The 9,274-nt window shown below is 42.8% G+C and overlaps 1 protein-coding gene across 2 annotated transcripts in view; it reads left to right on the top strand.

The window, feature by feature from the left end:
* Positions 1-6,746: 6,746 nt before the first annotated feature.
* Positions 6,747-9,274, top strand: part of fam120b (family with sequence similarity 120 member B) — a 36,656-nt gene continuing 34,128 nt past the window's right edge. For both annotated transcript variants that reach the window (XR_002274136.1, XM_020589875.1), the window contains exons 1-6: positions 6,747-6,832; positions 7,213-7,350; positions 7,986-8,176; positions 8,401-8,534; positions 8,752-8,874; positions 9,155-9,274. The exon at positions 9,155-9,274 is cut by the window's right edge and continues 114 nt beyond it. Coding sequence is in view for 1 of the 2 variants with exons in the window: in XM_020589875.1 (XP_020445531.1) it covers positions 7,215-7,350; positions 7,986-8,176; positions 8,401-8,534; positions 8,752-8,874; positions 9,155-9,274 (704 nt within the window). In the remaining variant the exon portion in view is untranslated. The remainder of the gene's footprint in view (positions 6,833-7,212; positions 7,351-7,985; positions 8,177-8,400; positions 8,535-8,751; positions 8,875-9,154) is intronic.

Below are 9,274 nucleotides of genomic sequence, written 5' to 3'. Positions count from 1 at the left end.
GGCTTCTCCCATTTGATGTTATAGTAAAGCATGTGCTTGGCCCGTTCCCTGCATGGCCAGCCAGCCGTCCCAACTGCATTACAACCACCATCTGCTCCACCACATTCCTATGGCGTTACCCCTGTCCGCTTTCACGTTCACCCCCGGTTCGATCTGTCCTTATTATCTTATATTTATTTCTTGGGTAATTACCTCTCCATGTACACACTCCTCATGTGCAGATTTCCTGTGTGTGTGACTTCTTTCATGATCTGAATCACTGGTAAATAAAAAAAGGCCCCTGGAAATTTGATCAATGCAAAAATGGCACCCCGATGTAACTTTATAACATCACTTTAACGAGAAGAATAAGATTAATTACATTAGATAGATGGAGCGCAGTGTTACGAGCTCTAAACGAAAATCTGTTCAAAGTGCACAAAGACGCGCACACCGCAGTGGGCCAATGCACTAAACGTTTTCACCGCATGCCTGTGTATTTCCCTTATTTGCTCTTTGGTAGAGGCAGTAAAAACGAGTTGGTGGTGTGTCACTCGCGTGGCTGTCATTAAAAGACTTTGTGAGGAGAAGGAGGAGGAGGAGGATGGGAGACACTGAGGGAGTAAAGTTTTTTCTTTGTGCTTTCAGCTGTATGGTAATTGGGCCGGGAGCACCTGCTCTCTCACAATAATACATCACCAGAGAGAGAGAGAGAGAGCACGACAAATTGCATAAACAATAATCTTATAGCATCATATATTTCCTGCATACAATCACAAGAAATAACACATTAGAGACCACAGCTACAGCTAAAGTGGACTCAATAGGTCCCTGAATGGAACATAACACTGACTGGCCACATGAACCCACTGCCTAATTTAAATATCTGTATCTGTGCAGAAAAATGTGGGGAAGAATTCGCACTTGTTGGCTTTAGTATGAGCTGATCTCTGGTTGGGAAGTAACAGAAGATGTTGGTGTGTCGTGAATAGTGTCCACCATTCATTAAATAAAAGTAAATCCCCTGCAGTGCTCTGCTGTTTTGTGAATTTTTTAGAGTCATCAAAAACTTATAAAGACATCAATCATAAAACCTACCAGTTATTTATAAACCACAGAATATCTATCTATCTATCTATCTATCTATCTATCTATCTATCTATCTATCTATCTATCTATCTATCTAGTTACTGATTGGACAGGACTGCCAGTTGATTGGGTTTTGCTGCCACACTTGTCAAGCCACTCAACCTTCACAACAAAGATCCAGGGGCCTCCTCTCTGAATGATCTCATTATCAGTGTGATTCTGCGGGTAGTGAAGCCCACTGAAAAACAAATGGTCCAGAGTACTGTCTTGTAATGTGTGCACATAGACCTACAGTTTGTGCACACACAGGCATAGGGATGTAGGGGTGGTGGAGGGGAAGGGGGCAGGGGTCCTAATTAACAACTCTAATTGAAGCCTCTCTGTCTCCACAGCACCACTGTTTTGATCTGCTATCACCACCCAGGAACAAGACCTTTATTCATAGTCCACGTCTCACTGTGTCTTATATGGACACCTTTCAGTCCATCCTGTCAGCACATAGACTGACTTCTGCATGAAAACTGGTGGTGTATCACAGCCTGGCTATAATTCCCTCGGGTCAGCTATAGATAAGTGTCCACGATGTTCTTTACATCCTTTGAGGCTGATTGAATGGCCTTTAACCTTAATCTTTAAGACTATTATCACTGGCTGTCACAGTTTTTCCAGATACCCGTATGTGTGTATAGCTATAGGACGCCTCTTGGAGCCGCACATTTCATTTAACCAGTTGATTTCAGCCCCCTTCTCAATAGCCTACAATGCTCCTATGTGGCGTAGCGTAAAATCCCTCTCTTGAAACCTTTTATTTACACTCATCCCGACTTTCAGAGGTCCCCGGTGCTCTTTCTCTCCCTCTGTGTATTAGGCCAATATACTATCTGTCATTCATCGCCATGATGTGGCACACATTTTCCGATTACGCCAGCAAAGTGTGACTGAAAGGCATGATGAGATAGAAAGTGACCCCCCTGCCTCGTTCCGCAGCACCGAAACATTTTCCTCCAAAATATAATTTATACCAGGAGATTCTCTAATTGTGTCTAAAGGAAACCACAGAAACTCCTCCCCTCTGATCCCTTTTTGTGCGAGTGTGTGTGTGCTGGTGTGCGTGCACGTGTGTGAGGTTAAAAAAATGTTTAACTGGAGGTCGATTGTTTAACTGAAGTGCTTTATTATTGTCCGTGTGTACGTGCACCTGCATGTGTACGCGTGTCCGCCGCGCGCGCGTAAATGCCTGCGTGCGTGTGTGAGTGTGAGTGTGTGTGTGTGTGTGTGAGTGGACCTCTGTGACACGCAGGGGGACAACAAAGGAAGAGGTCTTGCGCCCCGCCGCCCATTCATCCCATTCTCTCGCAAAGTAATTCCCATTGATTCTTATTGAACGGAGAGTCGCGAGCCCCTCAGGGGAGAGCTGTGTGATTTGTGAAGGGTCATGAGGACAAGACACGCCCCTCCGCGAGCCCCGGCCATCTGCTCACCAAACACCACAACACCAACCCGCTACCAAATGGCTTCCTCCATCTATATAAAGTCTCTTAATTTCTCCTTTTATACCACCTCTTCTTCTTCTGCGTATCATCCTCTTCCTCCCATCTCTTTCTCATCCCTCTGTCTCCTTTCCCTTCTTTTATTACTCTCTCCATTCTCTGATTGACAGGACAAATTCCTCCAGAGGTGAAGCACTAGTGGGGCAAATCACAGTGGAGGCATGCAGTGGGTATGAGGTGGCCATATGGCTTCTGTGTGTATGTCCATGCCAAGAAATGGATGGATGGCCGTCGTGGGAACCTCCACATCATCAGCATCACACCAAACAAACACACACACTGTTGCACATACTGTAGCATGGCAGCCTTTGATCTGGCCAGTGATTGAAAGTTTGCAGGGATTCTGGATTGAGCCAGAACAAATGTAATTTGCACAGACCGGCTTTACATCCTAACCAGTGCCGACTGGGATATTTAATATGTGCCTGTAATTTTATTAGTCTCATTCTCTGCATTCATTACACTTTTGTTCAATCACAATGTGTTGAGGTAGACACAGCTTCAATTTGAGACTCCACCTCGCCCCCCAGCATAATGCCTGTGCATGAGGACATGTGTACACACTAGAAGTCAGTACTCTGGAGTACAGCTTCTTGTTCTTCAATGGGCATCACTACCCACAGAAACACATTAATAATTAAATAATTCAAAGAGGAGGCCCCCTTTTCCTCATCTTTGTTGTAAAGGTTGAGTGGCTTGACAAGTGTGGCCACAACACCCAGCCCATGCAGAAGGATAGATAGATAGATAGATAAATAGATAGGTGCTGGTGTGGTGAGAATCTGTTCTGTGTTGATTTTAATGAGAAAGGGAGAGTCGTGTGGTCAGGCTGGTGAAGTCCCCCAGCAACAACAACACTATGATGTCAGAAACTTGAGACTCACGTGACCCCTCCCCATGTGAACCACAGAGATCTGAGGCTGTCTACCTACAGTCATGGCCAAAAATATTGGCACCCCTGCATTTCTGTCAGATGCATCACTTCTCCCAGAAAATTATTGCAGTCACAAAGTCTTTGCTATGTTTATTCCTTTTGTTTGCATCGAAGCAACACAAAAAGAGCAGAGAACAAAAAGCCTGTGAGAAATGCGTTGTCTGACAGAACTGCAGGGGTGGCAATATTTTTGGCCTGGACTGCACCATCTTAGTCAGGAATGAAACAACTTAACAACAACCCGTTAGCTTCTGTGTGTGAACCTTTGTTAGACCTTTGTTATAGGATGTAGTGTGTTAACCCAAATTTAATTTCTGGCCCTAATGGGCCATCCTTAAGCATTTTAGAAAAGGTAGTGAGTCCGTTTAATGTGAAAATATCTATGTAATGTGTATTAACATAGATTGGAGGTTTGATTTCAAATTTGTCATGATAATGTTTTGTTCCGCCATGACTTATACTTTTAAAAAAACAGCCCAACATTTTAAACAAATCACACACTTGCTGCTCCCTGAGATCCCTGCTCTGTGCCCCCCTGCCCCCATGGGTCCTTGGTCTTTAGTTTGGGGAGCAGTGGCCTCCAGCAGCAGGATTAGCCAGGCCAGCTGCCCACAGAGACCCTGAGCCCCGCACGCTGACATCAGGGCTGACCCCAGGGTGGCTACTATCAGGGACACTGAGGGGATCTCGACAGCACTTAGCATGTATTTGTATGTGTGTGGTTCTTTCAGTTGGACAACTGTTGAGCCAGTACAGATTTAGGCAGCGGTGCTCTTTGTATGTGTGTTCGTGCTTGTATGGTTAATTCTTTCCGGGGGTTAACTGCTGATCCAGTACAAATGGGGGGTGTTGGGGGGCAGGGCTGAGGGCAGTCTTGTGCTCCTGGAACATCTGCCTGTTTAGTGGAGGAGGAAGACAAAGTTGTAAAAGGTCCAATGTGAATAAGCAACACACCCAAACACTGACTGTTGAAAATCAAACGTATATGCCCCATCTCATGGATGGTTATTGTGTTCATATATAGAAAATCTATGTAGGGATATGAATGTCTACATGTGTGCACATCCAGGTGTATACTGTGTACAATGCATGTAGTGTATGTTGTCATATGTGGTGCATACAGGGGCAGGCTGCACTAACAAATCCCCCTGAGAAAAAAGAGACTATTTACTTTGTACTTTATCACAGCTAACAATTCCGGTGAAAACAAAATGGCAATTCAGTAGCATTTGGCAGACTCCATACAGCAATGTATTTCCCAAGACTTTAATTACAAAACCCAGTTAATACAATCAAATGTTCTATGTAGAGCTTATATAAATTCCCTCCTTCACATGCAATGATGATTTTCTTTTCTTTCTGGCTTTGTACATAATATTCAGGCTAGAACTATCTATGATACTAAGCTATGTATTTTTGCAGCTTTGAACTGATCTCCTCGGACTCTGGGAACAGCCATTTTTCATAATCTGCTAACACTTTATAGAGCGTGTGATTAATAATAAATAAAAAGTAAGTACTTAATATATTAATCAATAATGAAAGCAATATTAGCTCAGTTTGTCAGTTCAAAGGTCACGAGCAAGCTGTCCCAGATCTTCATGTCCAGTCTGACTTTGGTTTGACCTCCCTGCACTTCATATCAGACTCAATCACTTATAAAAGCATTCACAGCAGATAAGAACTTTTTATGGCCCAGTAGCTAAATTATCCATTAAGCACTGACTCAGTTTGTTGACAGATCACCTCAGAGCAGCCTTATAGGATAATGTGTGATTGTTCAAAGATGCCATGCTACTGCTCTTACAGTAAAACCCCCAACAATGTCTGAAAAGTATAACATCATGTGTTTGTATATACTATAGAGCTTTATGGTCCTTTCTAGTGCCTCTTTTTTGTACTGTATTTTCATGTTTAATGTATGACTGAATTTGTTTTCTGTGTTTTGGGGCTGCAGAAGGGTTGTTTGTGTCTTGCTGTTTTAAAAATGCAGGTCAGTGTGATTACCAGGCCAGCCACATATCTGAAGAACCCGAAAACCTGATCTCCTGCTCCACAGTTCATCAGTTCTCAACATAAATCCGTAGTATCAAGAGGTGAAGAGTAGAACAGCTGTTGGCCCAACATCTGCACAGGTTTAGGGACTCAATTCCCCAAAGGATCCTTAAAACTATATTATGACTTAATAGATGTGAAGCTTTCACAGCCAGGGGTGTCCAGGCAGTGGCCCAGAATATGCGGGTCAGGTTCTGCATGAGTTCAGCAGCCATAACTTCTCCAGTGCAATCATGAGGGGCAGCTTTACAACACAGCTCCACCCTCCTTAAAGATCTGATGACTGGGAGAGGTAGATTGTCCTTTCAGTCCACTGAGCATCTGGCTGAGAAGCGACAGATGCTGACAGCTGGACTGACAGCCAGCACATGTCCTCCTGTTTTCAAGCTCTGCTCAGACAATAGAGCGGAAAAGACGGGGGTGCTCTATGTTGAAGAGGTAGACCTAATAACTTGTGACTCCAGAGAAGAGCCCCTATTCTCTAGGAGAGCAATTAACCCGTTTCTGATCCTTGCCTGGAGAGTTATTATGGGAGGACTGAGCCCACAAAGTGGTCCATTCTCATTCATGCCACATTAAGACAATTATTTATTTAAATTAGAGCAGTGTCAGTGCTTATTGAAATTAGGTGAACTTACCTGCCTCTTACCCACATTAATCATCGTAGACTGCCTGTACTAAACTACCCATACATACTGTAAAGTAGTTAAAACTAGCTGCCCCTGATCAGTTACAACCCTTTGGTAATTATGCTCTGGTGCATTAACATTTATGGTATATATGAATTTGAATTTCAGTCACAGAGATCAAATACCGTTTTGAAAATTAACTAGTTCCTTCAGCTTTTAGATAAATGTAGATGAGTGAAATGTAGGGGAGCAGAAGTAGGCTATATTCTAGCAGAAAATACAACGTACAAATGTTTCAAAATTGTACTTAAGGACAGTACTTGAGTACTTGTGCGTTGAAGTACACTTATGACTTTTACTTAAATGTACATTTAAATTGAGTATTTTTACATTATTGGTACATTTATGGAGTAAAGCTTTTATGTACTTCCAGCCCTGAGGTAACGGTGGTACCCCGGGATGGCTCCATGCGCCGAGCACGTGTGCTTTGTTTTGCAACGTGATGACGCCACGCGCAGATGATAGGAAGTAATTTGCATTTGCGCTATGTAAACAGGACGAAGACATATGCTGCTCCTGTACACCACGATTTTTAAGTAAGTTTTCGTTATGTAAAGTAATACTATGGGGTAAAAGTGCTTGCAGATATAGCTTAGTATAAGACGAGTTGGTTTGTAACAAGCAAGACATAACAGCTGCCTCGGAATCCATGAATTTAACGGCCAAAGGCTAAATTAGCCGTTAGCATTCAGGTCTATTTCATAGTGTTCATCCTCACTGAACAGTCAATTGAAAAATCTCACAAGATGTTTCTCTCCTACAGTGACTGGAAATCGCAACACGCCCATTAAATGCACCAATAAATTACAACATTTTAGGAGGACGTGATATGAAAATGGCAGATAAATAAACTGGCATAATATAGCATTTTGCCAGTTAATTCACTCTCACTCTTTGCTTCTCTGTTTCTCTGTAGGAATGGGTGTGAAAGGTCTGCAGCATTTTCTGGACTGCTGCTGTCCAGAAGTCTGTGTGACTGTGAATCTGAGAGAGATGGCTAGACAACATGCTGCCAAAAGCCAGCAGGGTTGCACAACCGCATCTAACACGACCAGTTGAGTTTATCTGAGGGTGTAGGTAGCAAGACCGTGGGGGAACAGCAGTGGATGTATCGTATAACTGATTCAGTCCGTGTCTTTGCCAGCTTTATTCTTCAGGGGAGGTGACTGGGATATTAGTAAGCAAGTAACTAAACATTATTTCTATGGCATCTGTAAAACCCGAGTTGCACGGTGTGTCACTGGTGCACATACAGAATGGCGGCGAATTAAAGGAAAATCTGAATATGGCCTTCTGAGTCACCAAACCTCAACTCAGTCAAACACCTATGGGAGTTTTTGGACCAGTGTGTTAGTCAGTGTCTCCACCACCGTCATCAAAAAATGAGATGAGGGTATATCTTTTGTGTTTATCCCTCCAGTAGAGTTCAGAGGCTTGGAGTCAATGCCGAGGTGCAGAGAAGCTGTTCTGGTGGCACAGGGTGGCCCAATGTCTTACTAAGACACTTTATAGGGTTTTCCTTTAATTTGTCACCTGTCTTCAGAACATAACACCTTAAAATGCAACAGTAATTCCAGAAAAGAGCCAAACATAGAAAAACTAAAGCAAAATATTAAAAGACTTGTCAGGCTGACACAGTATAAATAAAGGCCTGCTGTCTGTTGCATTTGTATTTTCACTCTTTTGTAGGTCCCACCCTTGTAGTGGATGGCATGGCCTGCCTGCGTCACTGGTACTCATGTAAGGACTGGGTGTGCGGGGGCCAGTGGAGGGAGTATATGGAGGTCCTGAAGAGGTGGGTGGATGCATTTACCTCAGCAGGCATCAGACTAGTCTTCTTCTTTGATGGGGTAGTGGAAGAGCAGAAGAGACAAGAGTGGGTAAGCAAAGAAGCACTGTGAAGTGTTAAATACTGAGTAAGACTCAGTCCTCTCCTGTCTTTATTTACAGAGTTTACTGGCTGATTGTTTTTTGTTGATGTCCATAATGTCATAGTATTTTGAATGATGTGTTTAAGGTCTTTTATATTGAATCTGAATGAAAAGAGTCTGGATTTTACCAGTTGATCTTCAAATATATAAACACCACCCTCTCTTGTCTACAGGTGAGGAGGAGACGCAGAGTGAATGGGGAAGTTTCTAAAATATTTTGTCACATCAAGGCACACGGAGAGCAGCCTGGCAGAGAACTCTTTTGTCTGCCTTCTGGTCTGGCAACATTCACACCCTTTGCTCTCAGGTCACTATTCATAAGACTGATTACGATGCAGTAGCCATCTTTCACATGCAGTAATACATTCAATAATAATGAAGTTAATAATGTATTTTAGAAATTGTTCATTAGTAAGGTTTGATGTGATTTCTCATGATTGTACTGTTCCTGCAGTTTAAGGCAGATTTAGTGTATCTGTTGTTTTTTAATATTATTTTCTTATAGCTTTAATTATTATTTACAGGTCATTGGGTCAGGAAGTGTATTGCTCTCAACAGGAGGCCGACTACGAGATCGCCAGCTATGCTTGTCAGCATGGCAGCATGGGCATTCTGGGACAGGACTCAGACTTCATCATATATAACAGGTTTTTGGTGTTGTTAAACTCTCTGTATTTAGGCATTAGACATCAAGATCTGAAAACCTGCTGCTCTTTACAAGCGAAATGCAAAGTTATTAAATCTGTGTAACATAAACATTTAAATACTTTAAAATTAGTATACCAGGTGATCTGCAGAATGGCTTGAACTACCTCCTGGTCGCAGCTGAAATGCATAATGATGATAGATTTATAGATTCTGGAACTTTGTTATTGATATGTCATAGGTAAACTTTCTGATCTGACCATGTAGTTTCGTTTTTTATAGCGCCCCCTACTTGTCGGTGGCAAAACTGCAGATAAACAGCCTCACCACTGTCCTGTACGACCAACAGAGGTTTTGCAGAGCCATTGGATTGGCTGGTAAACAGCTGGCCCTGCTGGGCCG

This window comes from Monopterus albus, unplaced genomic scaffold (genome assembly GCF_001952655.1).
Source record: "Monopterus albus unplaced genomic scaffold, M_albus_1.0 scaffold10.1, whole genome shotgun sequence".
Lineage (NCBI taxonomy): Eukaryota > Metazoa > Chordata > Actinopteri > Synbranchiformes > Synbranchidae > Monopterus > Monopterus albus.
Note: the sequence above shows the minus strand (reverse complement) of the source record. Positions and strands in the feature narration are given on the sequence as shown.